Source organism: Crocuta crocuta, unplaced genomic scaffold, assembly GCF_008692635.1.
Source record: "Crocuta crocuta isolate KB4526 unplaced genomic scaffold, BGI_CrCroc_1.0 scaffold26, whole genome shotgun sequence".
In the NCBI taxonomy this organism is placed as follows: domain Eukaryota; kingdom Metazoa; phylum Chordata; class Mammalia; order Carnivora; family Hyaenidae; genus Crocuta; species Crocuta crocuta.
Window position 1 is genome coordinate 14,237,717 of NW_027532249.1, and position 19,768 is coordinate 14,257,484.

Genomic DNA, 19,768 nt, shown 5'->3' on the forward strand with positions numbered 1-19,768 from the left:
GGGGGGGGGGTGTCAAATCAGGTCAGAGTACAGCCTCAGTCCAGGGGAACTGGAGTGTCATCAAAATCTAGTAGCTACTGATCACTTTTTGTCCTGTGCTAGGGACTCTGTTATTTTCCTTTTCCTGTTTCACGTAGGCCCAAAGATTACGGAGTTTTCTAAATATCCAGAGCCCCTGAGCCCAAGGACTGAAATCTGAGTTCATCTGACTGAGAGTGCATGGTCCTTGTAAAATTGCACCTGCCTCTGGATGGGGAATGCAAGGCCCCTGATCCCAAGAGCTCTGTTGTGTGGGGATATAACTGGACATTTGAACTGTACCAGCCTGGGACTCTGTACCAAGCAGACCTAGCACCAGGAAGGGCTGTGCTTCGTCTGGACACGTCAAAGTCACAGCTGCAAGGTGCTGTCACAGGGGTCCTGGGGTAGCTGAGTCCCTGCAGTTACAGAGCTGTGCAGAACAGCCCCACTTCCTAATGAATTGGCCACCTGTAAACTATAAAATCAGTTCCCATCTCCTTCAGCCCCTGTGCACGCCTCTCAGGTAAGACCGTTGTCTCCTCACAATCATTGCCTCAGGCCTGGCTGACTGTTAGAAATCTGGGAATATGATGGAAATGGAAATTCACTGTAAGTTAATTGCAGAGTGACACTGCAGATCTTGCAAAAGGTCTAGCGTGTCATGAAGACACTGAAGGTAATGTTATAGTACTCTTAGTACTCCCAGATTGACAATGAAGATCTGAGAGAATGCCAGTTTACCGTTGAAGAACAAAGACTATTCTAGATGACTGTTTTAGAAAGGATTGGATACCAAAAGATTAAGAAAGGGTCTTCAAAAATTGATGAAGCCCTTGAATATCAGTTTGCAAAAATGACCTTTCTGATTGTCTTATTAAAAATAAAACATAAAGCAAAAGGTAGTTGGTCAGAAAAAGAAAACACAAAACAGAAGTTAAAACATTTGTTTCATTTTTTGTTGTTCTTAGGACAAATTAGAACATGGCTATAGTTGCATATTCTTAACCTAATTTTATAAAATATAGTATAAAATGAGCTTATCCTTCTCATTTTAGTCCCCCTTTTTTCAAGGTAAAGACCCAGTCAGATTTTTTTCTATCCACCCTCCTCAGCCAAATCATTTACTATGAAATGATGGTCTTTGTTCAAATGGATTAATTGTAAAGGTACCAGCCACCATGCAAACCTGGCCCCTATACCAGGTATTCTCAGTTAACTAGGACCTGTTCTTATTTTAATCTGGCAAAAGAAACTAGATTAAGGAGGTTTTAGCAGATGGTTTGCAATTCTTTAGGAGCCCGGAAGAGTCCATATTTTGCCTAATCATGTCCTGATAGCTCTTCTACTTGGTGTCTGAGAAACTCTCCCAGAGGAGTAATGTCTTCTAGAGACCACAAATTTTTTTTTAAATCACATCCTAATGATTTTCATATTTTATTTAATATGATTTTTAAAATGAATATTTATCAGTTAACCTGGTTCAGACCACTGATATTTGAATAGATAACAGTATTATCTAATGCTTTAGAAAAACTGCACACAGTATCCAAGTTATATACTGTAAGAGGCACCTTGTCTTTTTTTTGAGGAAATTGTAGCATAAAAGGATCAGTCATTTCCCTGAGGATTACAAAGGGGCTCTATTAACCAGGGAGAATGCTCCGGATTCAACAAGGCAAGATGGCCCAGGCTGGGAACATGGCAGCCTCTTTAAGACAGTTCTTGTCCAGTCTTTTTAAAAAAAAATTTTAGAACAGTTTCAGATATACAGAAATTCTTGCTCTATTTTACAATGCGGTTTTAACTCCTAGGTTTTTTCCTCTTTCTGCAGACGACGCCTCATTTCCCAGAGATCATCCTTGGAAACCCTGGAAGATATTGAGGAGAATGCCCCTCTACGAAGGTAAGTTTTTACTGTTGCACGTAAATGGCCTGCAGTATAATACGGCAAAGTTTGATTTTTTTTTTGGTCCATGTCTACAGAATTAAATTTTTATTTTATTTTATTTTGAAAACATTTTTTAACGTTTATTTATTATTGAGAGACAGAGATAGAGTATGGGCATGGGAGGGGCAGAGAGAGAGAGAGGGAGACACAGAATCCGAAGCAGGCTCTGGGCTCTAAGCTGTCAGCACAGAGCCCAATGCAGGGCTTGAACTCACAAACCGGGAGATCATGGCCTGAGCTGATGTCGGACACATAACTGACTGAGCCACCCAGGTACCCCCAGAATTAAATTTTTAAAATAATGGCCTCATCCCCAGACTCATACTTTGGAAATCCCAACCCTGAGGACCATTAGAGCACTATAAAGTCTCAGTTATGTATGGGAAAAGCCCAGTTTGCATGTGGATTTGGGTGCTGTTTCCTTTTCAATTTGAAAGCTAATGCTTGATGAAGACAAGCCCATCATTGTCTCAGCTTTCTTATGTTCAGTGACACACACAGTAATCACAATCCTGGACTTCATTAGCAGGTGCCCACCATATGACTCCATCAGTAGTTGCTGGGGAAACTCAATAAGGATAGCTCTGGGGGCTTCCTTGGGGCTGAAAGTGATTTTTCCATTGGGATTAGAAAGATGCTTGCGAGGCATCTGTGCTTGGGTGACAGCAGTTGCTGAGCTGTGCTATGCCTCCTGCAGCTTTCCTTCCTCTAATCCTGCAACTTACCAATGACCCCCTTCTGTGTCTTAGTTCCCTATCCCTCCTTGAGTGGAGAAGACCGTATTCACACAGCACATCTCCTTCCATCCTTGCGGCAGTGGATCTGAGTTGATTGTGGGGGTACTTCTGCCCCCCAAAGGAGGTCAGGCAGCATAGGACCCGGTGGCTTCACAGGGCATGCGCCAAGGCTTCACAGGGCATGCGCGGCTGACGCAGAGGGAGGCCCGGGAGAACGTGCGATCCCATTGGCTCGCACCAGCTTCCGGAATCCACGTCGGCTCACCTTTTGGTTTAGGGCCCTGACAGCGCTAGGGAGTGCGGGCGCCCGGGAAGGTGCTGGCATGGGTCTCACCCTGGAGCCGGCCCTTTTCCCGCCTGATGCTTCACTCCCGGGTTAGTCCTGTCCACAGACCGCCTGGATGGAATGTGGCACGTAGACAGATGGGGGAGCTGATCCAAAGTGTTGGGTGACTGAGTCTCACCGGTGATGTCATCCCAAAGAGAAAGTCAGGGCCACTTTTGAAGTGTTTGTGGAAAAGTACGTAACATCTGGGATCATCTTAGGGTGAGTGTGTGGCTTTGGGATTAATGGGGCTTGGGTGTACATGTTCTTCTATCCCTCGCTATTAAATGTTGGGAGAAGCTTGTTCCTGAAGTAGTCCTAGAAAAAGTTGCATGAGAAGTCCACTTAGGGAGCTGGCTCTGGGCCAGAGTAATCCCCGAGAGTGGAGGAGAGAGGTTCTCAGGAGGCACTGAGCGGCTTTGGCATTTGGGCAGGTAAGGTCACTCCTGCCACAAAAGGGGAATTCAGTGAATAGCACTGAAGAGCTCTTGGTGTTTCGAGAGTCTCTGAGAAGCCTCGGTGAAAGCAGTGTGATAGTTGTGAGTCAAGGAAAACCAGGTAAAAAATGTTACTCCGTCCTCTGGGATTCCAGGTGGTTACGCAGGGGTGGGGGAGGGCCAGGAGGAACTACCTGCTGTTTCTGGTCACGTGCCACTTGGTCACCTCTGTACCACATTTGAGCACACTAAAAAGGGCTTCTTTGCCTTCACTATAACTTCATCCAATTCTTACTTATAGAATACTATACTTAATTTCCAAAAACGCTTGTGGTAAATATAAAATTCAAAAAATAAGTCTGAAACCAAAGGATTTGGGCAGGCTGAGAAGAGTTTATTTTCCCTAATAGACCTTTCTTTTCCAAATTAAAGAAAAAAAGTTCTAATATTTACTTAGAAACGATGAACACTGGGTGATGTATGGAATTGTTGAATCAGTATATTGTACATGTGAAGCTAATGTAACAGTGTAGGTTAACTTTACTAGAATTAAAACTAACTAACTTACAAATGTATTTATTTCTAGGGAATAAAGTTGACATGGGATAGCAGAGGGATGTTAGTTCAGGAGTCAGGGGACCTGAATTCTTGGTCTGATCCTTCTAACTAACTGGTTGCATGGCCTTGGACATTTTATTTAGCTTCTCTGGGGCCTCAATTTTCCCATCTATAAAACGGGAGGGGCAGATTGATCTCTGAGGTTCTCTCCAGCTCCCAGTTTTGTGAAATGAATGTACCAGTAATGACAATGAAATGTTTTGGGAACTGTGGGGGCGGAAGGCTATTATATGAGCCCAACTTGGCTTTTAAACTCGGCACATTGAATAAATGGCTGCAAGGCATCTATTAAAATCTTTTGCATAATTAAGTGTATCCTGTAATCAGTGCTAACAAGAAAGCTAATCTTTCATTAATTCATTAGTTTTTAATTTCATTCTATACTAATTTAATTTTACATCACTTAAGATCTATGTTTTTAAATGGGTAGTGAAATTAATTCATTCTTTGCTTAACCTGCACCAAGCTGAGTGCTTGGTCTTCCAGTTTCCTTGGCAATTGTTGCTAATGCCACAGTTCTCTTTTAAAACATTTCTTAGATTCCCTGGTGGCTTAGTTGACTGCTTTAAAACATGCAAGACAACAAACAACTTGCTGAAGGAGGGGCTGGATTAATCGCATATGCCCTTAAAATTGGGTGCTGATATGGTTATCTTTTTCAAAGTCTTTGCTTGTCTCTTGCACATCCCAGTTTGCTAATAAGTTAGTGTCCTGCATCTACCTAGAGTGAAGTAAGCATTCACAGAGTGTTTAGACTGAGGAGTTTTCCACCTGCCTGGTGGTTACCTGGTTCCCTAGTATTAAGGACTTGGAACATTGCTACGAGGGGACCAGGAAAACCTCAGTTCAGTGGTGGTAAATGTGGCAGCCACCTCCACCATCTCCTGTTTTCCAGCCTGTCTCGGTTGATGGGTGTTGGCTGCTGCACCAATAAGTGTTAGCTGGTGCCGCCTCCTTCCCCTGTGAGTGCCAGAGCCACCTGTGGCCCTTTTGCCAACTTCCTAGCAGAAGGCCAGGGAATTTTGTGCACAAACCTGAAGGGTAACAAACAGCTCTTCTTTTTGCAGGCATGGGAGGCAGAGAGAAGCTCAGTCTTCTGTCCTTTGGGCTGGGATCGGTACCAGCTTCCTGCTGTGGGGGGCGGGAATACCTATCTGCTACCCCTTGGCCCACTACCCTCCATCTGGGTGGCTCAGGAGACTCTTGGGAGGAAGCATGATAAGGGTGTGAGGACACTCCTGGACCCTTAGGCCCTGTCCAGAAATCAATGGAAGCATAGCCTTCTGTTTGCAGAGATTCTCCTCTCTCCAGTGGCTACATGTCTCTGTAACCTTCTGCAGTGTGTGTGAGAGATAGTTGGGGGCCCTGGATGGCCTGCAGCCTTAAACAGTCATTTTGGAGATAGAACTAAGGCAGTTTAGGGTCCTGGGTCTGCTTCTAGGAAGCCGCCCAAAGAAGGCAGAGTGAGGCTTCATATATGGCCTTGAACCTCAGTAAGACTAACTTTGGAACCCTAGAGTAGGAAGGGGGATGGATGGATGCTGTCTATTCAAACCCTGTCTGAAGGCCACAGGAAGCATCTCCTAGATACAGGTATTTAAAAGAATCTGTCTTAAACCAAGAATTCATGACCCTTAGTCACAGCTGCAATTTTAAAAATATGGGAAGCAAATAATAACAAAATATACATCCTTTGTGGCTAATGGTCAGTTAATAACCATAGCACTGAAATTTGTCTGCGACTGTTTACATGTGTATACACACGTACGAATGTGAAAGCTTGTATTTGGATGTGTCACCTGACAGTTGATGACTCTCTTATATGTATTGTTAACATTTAATCCTCACAACAACGCCAAGAGGGATCTGAAATATTATTAGTGATAGGTCAGGGTGTCGGACTTAGAGGTGAGTTTGGGGCTGGAAGAAGGGAAGACTGTGTTCTGAAGTGTCTTGTGGGGTCACACGGGCTCAGAGGACTCTCTGATGTAGTGGACCCTGCCCTGATGTAGTGCACGTGCCTTGTGAGGCCTCATGTAGACCCAAGGACTGGGGAACCCTGTTTTCCTGGTGAAAGCTACCAGATATCTGATCCCATGTCTCTGCTTTAGCTTGTACTCATTCACCTCAGTATGATGTTTTTGTTTAATTAAATGGGGAGGGGGGGGAATCATTCTCAGCACTCTCAGGGAATGGCTGGCCCTTACTAGAGGGTAGCTAAAGGGGCTTAGAGGCTTGTATGTCTAAGGTCTGGACCGGGGACAGCTTCCAGTTTCCCTTGAGCTGGGCCCTTGGAGTGGGTATGCAGGTCTGTGAGCTTGCCCGTTCCCCAGTCCTATACCCCAGCAGGTCCCCACATCCCCACTGCCCTCAACTGTACGTCCTTGTTGGGTCATCTCATTAGCCTTAACTGAAGCCTCAAAGTTCAGAACTGACTGAACTTATCTGATGGCCCCAGTCCAGACCTCAGTGTGGCTTTGGGAAGCCAGGTACTGCTACTCCAAAATTCACTCTTGAAGCATAAGGTCCCCGGTACCCACACCCCATGGCAGGAGCCAGCCCTTGGGGCCCATGGGCAGAGAGGTTTGAGTAAGACAAAAATTTGGTAGCAAAAACCCAAATGGAAACATCACAGCTCCCTTTCTCAAGACCTGACCAAATTTCAGACTCCTGTTTGTTGATTTTTTTTTTTTTTTTTAATGGCTCTCTTTCTTGTTGCGGTTGCCAGGTGAACTTTGAAAAATATGTAGACAAATAAGATCTTCTTAGCCCGTGGTCTGTTCTGTTGTTAGTCCTGTAGTGCAAGCAAATGTCAAATATTCCAGGAAAAAAATAATTGGAATCCAAGTCATTTTGTTCAACAAATATTCATTTACAATTTATCTTGAAAAAAGAAAGAAAGAAAGAAAACAGCCACTAGCTGGGTCTGTGACCTCATTCAGAGTAAAGCCGTGACTTCCAGGCACAGTCAAGTTCAGCATTGAAGCCGCTGTTCAGTTGGCCCAGGCCAGAGTTCTGCTACAGAAGAAAAACGATTTGGCGTTGTTTTTAAGCTGAATTTTCCAATGTTTTTCTTCCCCCTCTAAATTCTTTAAATTTACCATTTTCTGTTCCTATTACCTGTGTTGATACAGGAGGATTCTTTTTAAGATGACAAGAAAGAATAATGACTTTGGAATCTGTGTAGGTTATGTTATTGTAACTGAGGACAATAGTTTTCATTAGTTGGCTTTGCAGAGACCCATATAAATTACTATCAGGATTATCAAGGAAGTTGTCTTTCATTGGGTTGTTGTTGTTGTTGTTGTTGTTTTTAAAGCTTCCTTGCTTCCAGCAGAATTGTCCTCATTATCCTTGGGGGTGATTCAAACCATTTGTCTGGTCTTCCTTCCTGTCTTTGTGCAGAGATGTCTCAGCTGTCCTGCAGGCAACTGACCGGGTTTTTGAAATGACTTTATTTTTCAGATGTCGAACTCTCTCAGGTTCGCCTAGACCAAAGAACTTTAAGAAGATTCATTTTATCAAGAACATGCGGCAGCACGATACCAGGAATGGCAGGTACCACTGTGACAAAGTGCTGNAGAGAAGATGATAGAAAATAATGCTCCTTGGTAGCACCCAGCGGCTTGGTAAGAGTTCTAGGCTAACCACAAATGCAATATTGAATAACACTCAAATATATTTTTATGGAAAATTGAAAACATTGCTTTTTTTTTTTTTTTCCTGCTTTGTTGGACCTTGTTTTCTTTCTTTTTTTTTTTTTGGCCACAAGGGCTACATGCTCTGGTCTGTAAATATCTCACCAGATCTGTGCCTGAACTTGGTTTTGGTGTTGGCTTTGCTGACTCTCCTTAGGAGAGCAGAATGACACCTTTGCCAGCAGGTTCTTTTTAGGCCCCAATTCGAAAGCCTGGGCCTGCTGACATCTGGAGCACGCGTTTCTCCAGCTCTTCCATTGCTCTTTTGGAAAGTGCCATTAAATGAAAATTACGGTGATTGAAATTCACATAACCTTGATATTAAAACTCCTGGTGACAAATAGATCAGAATTCTTATTGCTGGCGTGCTGATGACTGAGTAGCTAAGTTCGTTCATGGCAGCCTGACAGCAGCATGGTGACAACTCCCAGACCTCTGAGTGTCCCTGATGCCCTGTACCTTTTAGGAATGCCTCCCTCCCACCGACCTGGGACCTGGAGAGTGGTTTCTCTTGAATGGGAGAATTAGAGACATCGCCCCAGAGCACAGATCCTGCCACAAAGACCATTTTGTGTTACTGCCTCCTGATACACAGAAAACCATAATGGGCCCCGCTAATAATCTCTAATCCATACCAAATGCAAATTGCTAAACAAGTCTTTAGTTAGACTTGTGGAATGACTGAGGCCCAGCATACCTGTGTGTAATTTGGTGTAAACAATACTGTGTAACACCCAAAATGACATTGATGATTATAGTTTTTAAAGACTTGTTTTCTTGAAGTTAGTATCTGTTTTTTCTAACTGACTTAAATAGGAAACATAATTTTACAGCTCTTCAGTGGTTTCAGAATAGCAGAACTGAACTCTCTCGTCAAATAATGTTTGTGTAATCAGTGTATATTCCTATTTTAAATACAGAGCTTTTAGTGAAAATACACCCGGCTGTCCTCGGTTGCAAAGAATGCTCTCAATTTCTCTCACTGCATCTCACCCTCACGCTTACTGTGCCTTATTCCTTTGACCATAGTGTTTTATTCTTCCTTTGAGGCTCTTAACTGAACTTAAACCTCAGTCATGCCACTTTTAGTATAATTGCTCATCATTTATTTACAGTTGTGTTTTTCTCATAATCTCTTTAACCATAAAATAAACATAGATAGCCTTTAATTCCTAAATCCGATTAAGACCAAGCCAAAGGAACGTGCCAGACTGGTAGGATAGCCTTCCCACCTCTCACAGCACGGATGCTATCGAGGGTACAGAGGCAGCAGGCCACCTGGCCTGGCACAGTAGTGACAAGACATAGTTAATAAAACACGTGGGCCGATGGGACTGCCAGCGTGCATGATAGAGCCGGCCTTCCCGGCACACCCTTGACCCAGGAACAACATAAACAGTGCAGAAAGCATGCAGTTGCTAGCAGTTTTGCTGGGGAGTTTTCAGAGGGAGCCGGGAAGCATTATGGGCTTATCTGAAGATCTGAGCACTGGAATTTGGGGCAAGAAAGCAAGCTGAGAGCTGTTGTGGGCCCACAGACTGTGGGCTGTGCCACAGCCCTATGTGTCAGCCCAGGTGAGAGCTGCTTTCCTGTGCCAGAGGGAGATGAGAGGGGGCTCTCCCTCCTTCCTCTGGGTTGTTAGCAAGGATGGATCGGCCTTAGATGGATGAAAGAAAGAACTGGAGAGAACACCAAGAAGAAAATACAGTTTCTGAGGTGATAGAAGGAAATTGTGATTGAGAGCTGATGAATAGGAGGGTGTGACCAGCCTTTTGAGAACGGAAAGGAGAGTTGCCCCCACCACAGCCGGGCAGCAGGCATGAGATCGTCCTGGCGGAGGGACATGGGGATGAGCTCTGGTCCAGCGGCGGTGGAGAGGAGAGCTCCTGCTCCTGCTCTGGGAAGGGAGGGACTGCTGCATCGGCTAGGGTCTCCGGACCTCCCACCTCCCATGCACCGAGGTGCATGCACAACACTGCACAAGAGGGTGCATCCCTGCAGCGAGGTGTCCTGCCTCCTCTTGTAACCGAGGAAAGAGACTGAGAAGGGGCCTGCAGAGTTCCCAGGCCCGGTCCCTCAGCGGTTCCCACTCAAGGCTGCACCAGCTCCCGAGTCCCCTTGTGACCACCGACTAGCACAGACCAGCCTCTCAGGACTGCAGCCGGATCCGGGACCCACTTGCTGCTCTGGAACTGAAGACCTTGGTGTTGAGGCTGCTCTGTCCCCAAGCCCGCTGACCATGAGACCAAGATACCAGTATGGAGGGGCATTTGGGCTCCTGGCTCAGCAAGGACCAGTGCAGCCAACCCCAGGAGAGAAGAGCATTTTTTTGTGAGACTCCATGCCCAACCTGTGTGTATGAAGCACAATGTTAGATAGGAAGGAGAAAAAAATCATAAAAGCTGAGAACCAAGTATGATAAAAGACCATAGTTGCATCCAACCCAAGTAGGTATAATGATCAGTGATATCAGGGTTACCACTTAGAAACAAACCTTGGGGTCTTGACCAGCTTCGTGTTCTCCCACCTCTCTCTGTGACGTTAGAAGAATCTGTACTGACATGGGAAGTAGAGGTGAGCACCTTCAATGGAAGATGTGGTTCTGATGGAAGATGAAATCTACTTTAATGAAAAACTACCTTCACCTTCTTCATAACCCGTGGATTCTGTGTGACTGGCCTTGGGCTGCTGCTGGAAGGCTTTGTGTGTGGATAAAGTGCAGAGCACCAAGCTCAGGGTGTTTTGGGGTCATGCTGCAGACCCTTAAGCGAGGTGGGGCTGAGAAGGATGGAGCCTAGGCATAGGTTACAGACCCAGTGATGGAAGCGTCAGCTCCCATTGGGACCACATACTGTCACGAGTTCTTTACCCGCCCTGCATGGTGCTTCGGCTCCTGGCAGGTAGGGGAAGCCGTCGGGGGACTGCTGTGCTCTTTCACCTCTGTGGTAACACAAAGACAGGTTGGTGATGGGAAAGTTGTGTTGGACTTGATGTTTGTGAAAAGCAGTGCTTGGCTGGGTTTTAGAAAGACAGATCTCAGAACATTCAGACTACGAAGTTAATTCTGGCAGCTGCAACCACATGTCCAAAAGGGATTTTAAAGTAGGAGTATCATAAAGTGATCATGGGTAGCACTTATTGAGTGCTTACTGGGTATCAGGCTCTCAGTACTTTATTTCATTAACTCAACTCAGGAGGTGTTTGTTGAGTAAGTGAGGAGACAGACCTTTCAGATGACTCTCAGTCTTCAGAACTATGTATCTTGATGAATGGAAAGAATTTAGAAACACAGATAATCCTTGAGACAGCCTTATGAGGAAGGTATTGCTATTGCTGTGCTAAGTAGAATGAGGCCCCCCAGAGATGTCCATGTCATACCCTTAGGACCTGTAAATAGGTTGGTTACTTGGCAAGGGGGAGCTGAGGTCTCTGACCAGCTGCCCTTAAAATAACAGGATTATCTTGGATTATCTGGGTTTGCCCAATATAATCGCCGGGTTCTTAAAGGTAGAAGAAGGAGGTAGGAGAGTCAGTGTCAGAGTGATATGATGTGAGAAAGACTTAACTGGCCATGGCTGGCTTTGAAGATGGAAAAAGAGGCCATAAGCCGAGGAATATGGCAGCCCCTAGAAAAGGCAAAAAAACAGATACTCTTTTGAGCCTTCCTTCTTTGGGAACTGGCACTAATCCCTCTGTGTTAGCACCACGAGACCCATTTCAGAGTTTTGACCACCAGAGTCATAATAACTCTTTTGTTTTAAGCCACTGACTTTATGATAATTTGTTACTGCAGCCATAGGAAACAAAAACACACATCATCCCAGTTTACAAAGGAGGAAGCTGGAGTGCACGCCTGGAAAGTAGGGAGTGGAATCCAGATCCAGGCCTTGGATTTTAAAGCTCATTCTCCTAATCAATGGGGGAAGTGGGAGATGAAAATCCAAATATTATAAGACAGCATGTCATGGCGAATTTTGAGAAAACTATTGAATTCTAATTTTTAAAATCCATTAGCTAAAGACCAAAGACTAATAAAAGAATGGCTCAAGAAAACTTTTAAGAATAGTGTGAAGGGCCCTCAAGTCCATAGTGAAGTAAAGACTGATGAAAAGAAAGAAAAATTGGCACCCTCACACGTGGCTGGTAGGATTGTAAAATGGTGCAGCCACTACAGAAAACAGTTTGGCAGTTCCTCAAAAAATTAAACGTAAAATTATCCTATGACCCACCACCAGGTTAATGCCTGAAAGAATTCAAAAGAGGAATTCAACACTTAGTCGTATGCCCGTGTTCATAGCAGCATCATTTACAACAGCCAAAAGGTGGACACAACCCAAGTGTCCATGAACAGTTAAGTGGATAAACAAAACATGCCATGTTCATACAAAGGAATGTTATTCAGCCATAATAAGGAATAAAGTGCTGATACATGCTACAATACGTACAAACTGGGAGAACGTTATGCTGACCGAAATAAGCAAGACACAAAGGGTCACACAGTGTATGATTCCATGAATACAGAATATCCAGAATAGGTAAATTTATAGAGACAGTGGTAGATGAGCAGTTACCAGGGACTGGGTGAGGGGACAGAGAGTTTCTGTGGGGTAATGGGGAGGTTTTGGAACTAGTGCTTGCACAGTGGGGTGTACTTACTGAATGACTCTGAAAATGGAAGCGATAGCTATAGTCCTTTTAAAACCATATTCAGAAGAGGGAGGGGAGGGATGGAAAACTTCTTGGGGCTAATGGTTCAAGGACAGAGCAGATGTCCACTGCTGGCTGTGTTATAGCTTCTTCAAATAGAGGTGTGGAGTGTAGACTCTAAATAAAGCAATGCACTGGGCCCACTGGAGGCATAATAAATAGATATCATTTATTGTGGAAGAAGCAAATGGAGAAGCCTTACATTCTGAGTGAGTTCTAGTCTTTAGGACTAGATCCCAGGAAATGGAAAGAGTTCAGAAACACAGATGATCTTTAAAATGCCATGGAGAATAAAAGAAGTTCTAAGTCGAATGGTAGCCAGATGTTGCCTTCAAAAAGTCAAAAAGAGACGAAGGTGGTAGCAGAGGGTGAGTTCTAATAATCATAGGCTAGCAAGCCAGCCTAGAGCGGATTGCTAACAGCTCTGGAAAGGACTGGGAAACAGATGGTTTTCAGAAGTCAGCATGACTTCACTGAGAGGAAAAAGTCATGCTAAGTTAACTTCATCTCTGTATTGATGGAATAACTAGGTTAGGAAATGAAAGGACTGCCGTAGACATGACATTTCTTGATCTCAGCGAAATGTTAGACTGCTCGTCATCATCGCACATGCCAGCGTTTGCTGGGTGATTGTGAAGCTGGAGAACCTGCAGGCAGCGGGAAGTTGTTAGCCGGCTCTAGTCAGCCTGAAAGGAGGTTGAAGAACAGCACATGGTACTCCCTCGAGCACATTGCCTCCTCTGCAGAGGGAAGGCCAGTAAGCCTCACTGTGGCCTGTATGGGAGACCAAAGGCAGGAAGAGAAGGAGAATGTGTTACAGATGAAGACCACGCAACTCAGTCCCACGATAGCTGGAAATGCTAAGCCCAGCTCACGGAGCTGAAACTCAGCAGGGATAAGTGCAGTGGAGGTAGATGATCATTTATAGTACAGGATAAAGGCTTTTCACACATTCGTGTGAAAGATCGTTTGGAATCTAGATAGACTATGTTTTCCAGATAGGCTAGCAGTGTGTTGGAACTATGGAGTGAGCTAATGTAGCTTGTCCTAATGGAGGGAAACGTATCACGTTCATACCCAGCCCTGGTCAGCCCCATCTGCCGTGTTGCGGTCAGCCTGAGCACCCCATTTTAGAACACTGGATTTGTACTGGGATGGCCTCGTGGCAGCGGACTAGGATTTTCTCAGCCCCTTCTTTACAGAAGGGTGGATGGATGACATGTAGTGAATGGGAAGAGCCAGGTTGTCCATCTCGTTTCAGTGAACTGCCTGTATATAAACAGCCATTTTGGGGAAGGAGACGTGTGCATCCAGACAGAAGGTGCCCAGTAGCATAGTTCCTTCACAACACAGAATGCGGAGTGACACCTGGAGAGGCACTAGTCTGCCCTGTGCTGGGACTGTTTCGAGCGATGGGATGGATCTATAAATAAAGCAGACAAAGATCCTACTTTAAGGGCTTACCGGCCAGCTGGGGAGGCAGCCAAGAGAACCTGTCCTGTCAGAGACAGGACAGGTGTGCTGTGGAGGAAAGCTGTAGCAGCCGGGGGGTAGGGCGTTTGGTGGGCCAAGGCTTCACTGATGTGGAGACTTGTAAGAGAGGTCCGAGGGAGGTTAGGGAGCCAGCTGTGGGCCGTCCCCGCCAGCGGGGAAGGACGCAGAGGGTGGGTGGGACGGCCACTGCAGAGTCACTAAGGCCAGAACGTTCACGGAGGGCACGCCTGAGGAACTGTGGGAAAGCTGGTGTCAGCGGAACAGAGAGGGAGAGAAGGATGTGAGCCCTGAGAAGTCCTGCAGGCTGGGTTGTGATGACGTCTGCTTTTACTCTCAGCAAGATGAGAGCCATGGAGGGTGCCAAGCAGAGGACCAGTGTGGTCTGGCTTGCATTTGAACGAGAACACTTTGGTTAACCAAAACTCAAGGGCAAGCATTGCAGGACCTTTTGGGTAACCTTATTCTTAACAAAAATTAAGGGATGCGTATATTGCATATTGTCTTATGAAAGGGGTAATGAAGGTTTTTTTTTTTATTTTTTAATGTTTGTTTATTTTTGATAGAGGGAAATACAGAACCCAAAGCAGGCTCCGGGCTCTAAGCTCAGGCTCCAGGCTCAGCAATGAGCCTGATGTGGGGCTTGAACCACAAATCGCAAGATCATGACCTGAGCCAAAGTCAGACGCTTAACCGACTGAGCCACCCAGGGTGCCCCCCTGCTAATGAAGTTTAAAAATGACTTGAGTCGTGCCTGGGTGGCTTGGTTGGTTGGGCACCCAACCCTTGATTTCCACCCAGTTCATCATCTCCTGGTTCACGGGATCAAGCCTGCTTGGGATTCTCTCTCTTCCCCTCTCTTTGCTCCTCCTCGACTCATTCGCCCTGTCTCTCTCAAAATAAATAAACTTCTAAAAATGACTTGAGGTCTCTAAAAAGTTGTTACAAATATATGAGCAAACCCTCTGTCACAAAAGAGAGATGACCAGTGATCAGCAGTGATCCCATGCCAGAGTGTCTGGAACAGGCCCTCTGAGAGAAAATCCTGTTGTAGGAGGGTGGTTGGCAAGTGGGAGCTGCTGCTGAGTAGAGAAAAGCCAGTCGCCCTTCGATTTCCGCTGCATCTGTGCTACGGGCCCCACTGTCTGCTGGCAAGAAGAGGTTAAACACAAGTGAAGACAGATCTCGGTCCTCAGGGATAAGATGCACCCTTGAAAGTGACTGCCATTACAAGGCTAGCTAGCACAAGTGGAGACCTGATTGCTGGTGAGATAGAACTGGGGCATCGGAACGTAAGGTGGAGCTTCCAAGCCTGCAGATCAAAGACTAGCACGTGGCCTAGTGACCTTTCAGGAATGTTTAGTGACCTTCATGGTCCTATTAGAAAAGGACCTTTTCTCGTGGTGCTTCCAGTTCCCGAGCCACAAACATTTGTCTTTGAGAATGATAGGAGACAAGAGCTGTCATTTCAAATGGGTGACCCCTCTCCCTCAGGCCTGCAGCCATTATTTGGCACCGTTTGGAAGTCATCTGGTTTTCAAACGTCTGGCTGCTAAGTACACTGGAAGTGCCCACCTCCTGGGTCTGCTTTGCAAACCATTTCACTGGGAACAGGCGGAGAAATGTTCTTGGCCGTGACTGACTGGGATGACTGTCTCATCCTTTGGGAGGAATTTTCAGAGGTTTAAAAGGATTTGAGAACGACAAAGAAGTGGGCCAGACCGTTGCCTCTTTAAAGTGTGGACTCAGTAGGAAGGAAAAAATATAAAAGATTTCGGCGCCCTTTATCTGCTTTCTAAAGTGAGGTGGTAAAAGTATGGTAACTGAAGTCAAGTTGTAGCCTTTCCTTTTTATACTGAAAATTTTGGAGGGAGAGCAGGGGATGGGTAATAACTAAATTAAGAGCTTGCCTGTGATCTCATCAGTCCCAATCTGGCAGCCTGGTTTAGTTGGGAAAATGAGTTGGAGGAAATGGCACATCTCAAAAAAAAAAAATAAAACCCCTAGTTAAGTTGTGGACTGGCCTTCTCGAAAGTGGGGAAAATGGCATTGCCTTTTCTCCCTCAGATGAATGCATCTGATTTGATAGATGTTGAGCTGCTTCTCTGAAGTTCCATGCCCTTCCTGAGCATGCTTTTCCCATCAGAGAACTCGCGTTGCTCGTTAAAAAACCCGAACCTGCCATCCCCAGTAGCCCGGACTGGCACAGCAGGATCTTTATTTGTGTTTTCTGTCTGTAACCCGCCGTCACCACAACCTCAGGCCTGAGGGGCTCTGAGTGGACAGACTGAAGAAGGCTTCAGCAGTCCCCAAGCCTCACTTGGATGCCGTCCAAAATGGCCCCCAGAATCTCCCTCCAATGTATTGACCCAGTGGCTTTCCTTTGCACCTTCCCCGGTGCTGGGAGAGGAGGAGGAGCTGCGCATGCAGACCACCTGCTAGGGGTGCTTGTGCCTTGGGGCCGGCACCACATGCTGTGTTTTATTATTTGTCCCTTTCTGAGAAACAGGGAGGTTATACTTGGACTTGGCACCAAGCAAGCTCTGAAAGGATTATTTTCAGTGCTCCACATGTGCAGATGTGTACGAGCACTTGTTGCTTCTTTTCAACCGGTTTAATTTATAGGAAATAAAATGAGCCACAGAGGAAAAGTTTGGGAGTTGGACAGAACCTTCTCTTGGTGGTTTTGCTTCAGTTCTCTGCTTGGTGAGAGGGCCTGGCAGCCCAGGAGAGAGCAGATGGTGGTCCCCACCAGTGGCATGCAGCAGTTGGAGGAGAAACCCATAACGCAGAGGCCTTTGGGCCAGAGCATGAGGCTCAGGACACCACTCCCAGTGCTGTCTTGCAGGTGCACGAGAGCAGGTAGCAGAGGGCTCCAGGGCTCGAGGGGAGACTTCCTAACTCACGCTCAGCTTGTTTTCCTCCTGTCTCCCTGTTAGTGAATTCTTAGGCTGAGTACCAACCCCACTACTTCAGAATGTAATCTTATTTGGAAATAGTCATTGCAGATGCAAGTAGTTGATATTGTACCAGAGCAAGGTGGGCCCGTAATCTTGATATTGGTGCCCTTGTTAAAAGGGGGAAACTTGGAGACAGAGCTGCACACAGGGAGAATGCCATATGAAGGCAGGTGTTACATTGCTGCCTGTGAGGCACTACTAGAAGGCGGCAGAGAGACCTGGCATAGATCCTTCCTTGGTGGCGTCATCAGAGAGAGCGTGGCCCAGTGGACACCTCAGACCAGGACTCTGGGCCTCCCAGACCAAGAGATCACCAGTTCCCATGTGTAAGCCGTTCAGCGCATGGCCCCATGTTACGGCAGCCCCTGCAGACACACTCCCTTTCTCGCTTGTGTGGCCCTTATGAGCTCCACTGCCTGTCCTGTTGTGGGGAGCTCGCCTGGCCACAGCTTCCGTTACTGTCAGCATCACAATCACTGGGCACCGTCTGAACCACTCCCAGCCTTCCTTTGCCCCAGGACCCAATCTCTCCCCAGTTTGGGAAGCTTTTCAGGAGCTTGCCTGTAATCTTAACGAGTTTCTGCTCCATCTGTACCACCTAGCCGCCACCCAGTGATGCAGAATTATTTACAGTGAGTGCATGGTTATGAGAAGAGCTTGGTGCTCCATGGAAGGAATAATCACAGAAATTACCCGTGTCGCCTAAACATTGTGCTTTAACTTAAGGCCTGCTGTTGGTCATCCATCAGCAGGCTTCTTGTTTGTTTGTTTTTTTGAGGACATTTTATTTATTTTTTAAAGTTTATTTTTACTTTGAGAGAGAGCGCAAGCTGGAGGAGGGGCATAGAAAGGGAGAGAATCCCAAGTGCAGAGCCTGACACAGGGCTCGAACTTTTGAAGCTGTGAGATCAGGACCTGGGCTGAGATCAAGAGTTGGATGCTTAACTGTGCCACTCTGGTGCCCCATTCAGCGGGGTCTTTTAATTTTTTTTTAATGTTTTATTTACTTCTGAGAGAGAGAGAGAGAGAAGACCGTGTGAGCAGGGGAGGGTCAGAGAGAGAGGGAGACACAGAATCTGAAGCAGGCTCCAGGCTCTGAGATGTCAGCACAGAGCCCATTGCAGGGCTCGAACCCATGAGCCATGAGATCATGACCTGAGCCGAAATCAGATTCTTAACCGACTGAGCCACGCAGGTGCCCCTCAGCGGGTTTTTTTGGTGCAGGCCTTTTCTTTGCATTTGGGCCCATGGATCAGACTCTGTCTCTGGCTGCCATGTTCAGATTGGACTTATTTTATTTTATTTTTTAAGATTTGTATGTTTTTAAGTAATCTCTGCACCCAGTGTGGGGCTTGAACTCATGACCCCAAGATCAAGAGTTGCATACTCTTCTGACTGAACCAGCCAGACACCCTCAGATTAGACTTCTTTAAAGTGACCCAAGAATCTTAAGTGCAAAATTCTATTGGTTATTCGGTGTTTTCCTAATCTTTCTAGTATCCCTTGCTTCATTTTTTTCAGTGACTTGCCTTGCTTGAATACTTTTTAAAGCACTTGGTGTTTTTATAGCATTTCTCCGTTTCCCCTTCCCATCTGATCAGTTTGTGTCGTCTTTGTTGAACAAATAAAAGGAGCAAGCACAACTGGAGTAAATAGGTTGGGGATGTGCATAATCAACTCTTTGTAAGTGCACAACTCGGAGTGCATATTCTAGAGAACAGCCTCCCCACCTGAGCTTTGAGTGTGCGGTGAGTGTTGGTCAGAGTGACTCATGCTGGTGGTTCAGGCACATGGAGGTCAGGAGAGCGTTTTCTTACACACTGCGTTCCTCAAGAGGCCTTCTGCTGTCTCTCCTCCCATCTTCGGCTGGTGGCAGTCCCTCCGCCAGCTTATCTTCTCTTTTCCCTTATCCCTCAGGTCTTAGCTTAGGTGTCACTTCCTCCAGGAAGCCCACCTTGCCTCCCTCAGGCCAGGTTACCTGTCCCTTGGATAACAACCTCCACTTCTCAGTCAGGGCACTCCCACCCCTATGTAAGTGTACCTCCTGCCCAACTGGAAGATTTGTGAGGATGGAGCTCTTGGCTTTGTCAGTTCGTCAGATCCCCAAGGTCTGGCAGAGTAAGTGCTCAGAAACTATCTGTGGGAGGGAGGGAGGAACGGAAGATCACATACAGCCTTTCTCGGGAGCCTTCCACCACTCCTGCTCTGTGGGATAAGGTATGCCCCCGAGCCGGCAGTGAAGGGCTGTGCTCAGGCCCTCGCGGTGTTGGCCGTCCCAGGGTGGCTGTGAAGATCGGGGCGGTGTGAGCACGCATGAGAAGTAGACACACACATCCGTTGGTGAGAATCTCACCAGCTTGTATTTGCGGGCTACTGAGTGGAGACCTTCAGGTGCTTTCTTCCATCTAATCCATGCCAGCTCTGGGTCCTCCAGTTCCTTCACCCCGACCGCCTGGGGCCCTGACACAGCTCCATGATCATCATGTTCCCTTCACCCTGGCCTCTGCGTTCCCTGTTCCCACCTCTTGGAATCCCACTCCTCCTCCAGGGCTGTCCCTCCTCTCCACAGGCTCCTTTCTTCCTCCGACTCACAGAATTGGGAGATTATCTGTGTCAGGATGGAAGGGACGTGTCTCTGTGAAGAATAGGCTTGGAATTCCAGCAGGTTGTCTGCTCTTTGCCCTCCTCCCAAGTACAGCACATGCTGTGGTTAGGGGCCTGTTCCTGAGAAGGGAAAGTATCCCCCCCACCCATGGCTAATCAGAGTTTAAATAGAGGAAACAGAACATTTTGGTTTTATTTTATTTCATTCAAGTATGTAATGTA

General features: G+C 46.3%; 1 protein-coding gene across 2 annotated transcripts in view; it reads left to right on the forward strand.

Moving 5' to 3' along the window:
* The window catches only part of CABLES1 (Cdk5 and Abl enzyme substrate 1), a 119,420-nt gene that overhangs the window by 54,026 nt on the left and 45,626 nt on the right, over positions 1-19,768 (forward strand). Inside the window, exons 2-3 of one of the 2 annotated variants that reach the window (XM_077778070.1) lie at positions 1,853-1,924; positions 7,552-7,644. In XM_077778070.1, the coding sequence (XP_077634196.1) occupies positions 7,616-7,644 (29 nt within the window). In that variant the 5' untranslated portion in view covers positions 1,853-1,924; positions 7,552-7,615. Of the gene's footprint in view, positions 1-1,852; positions 1,925-2,981; positions 3,254-7,551; positions 7,645-19,768 lie in introns of those variants that run through there. The other variant, XM_077778071.1, reaches the window with a different exon arrangement.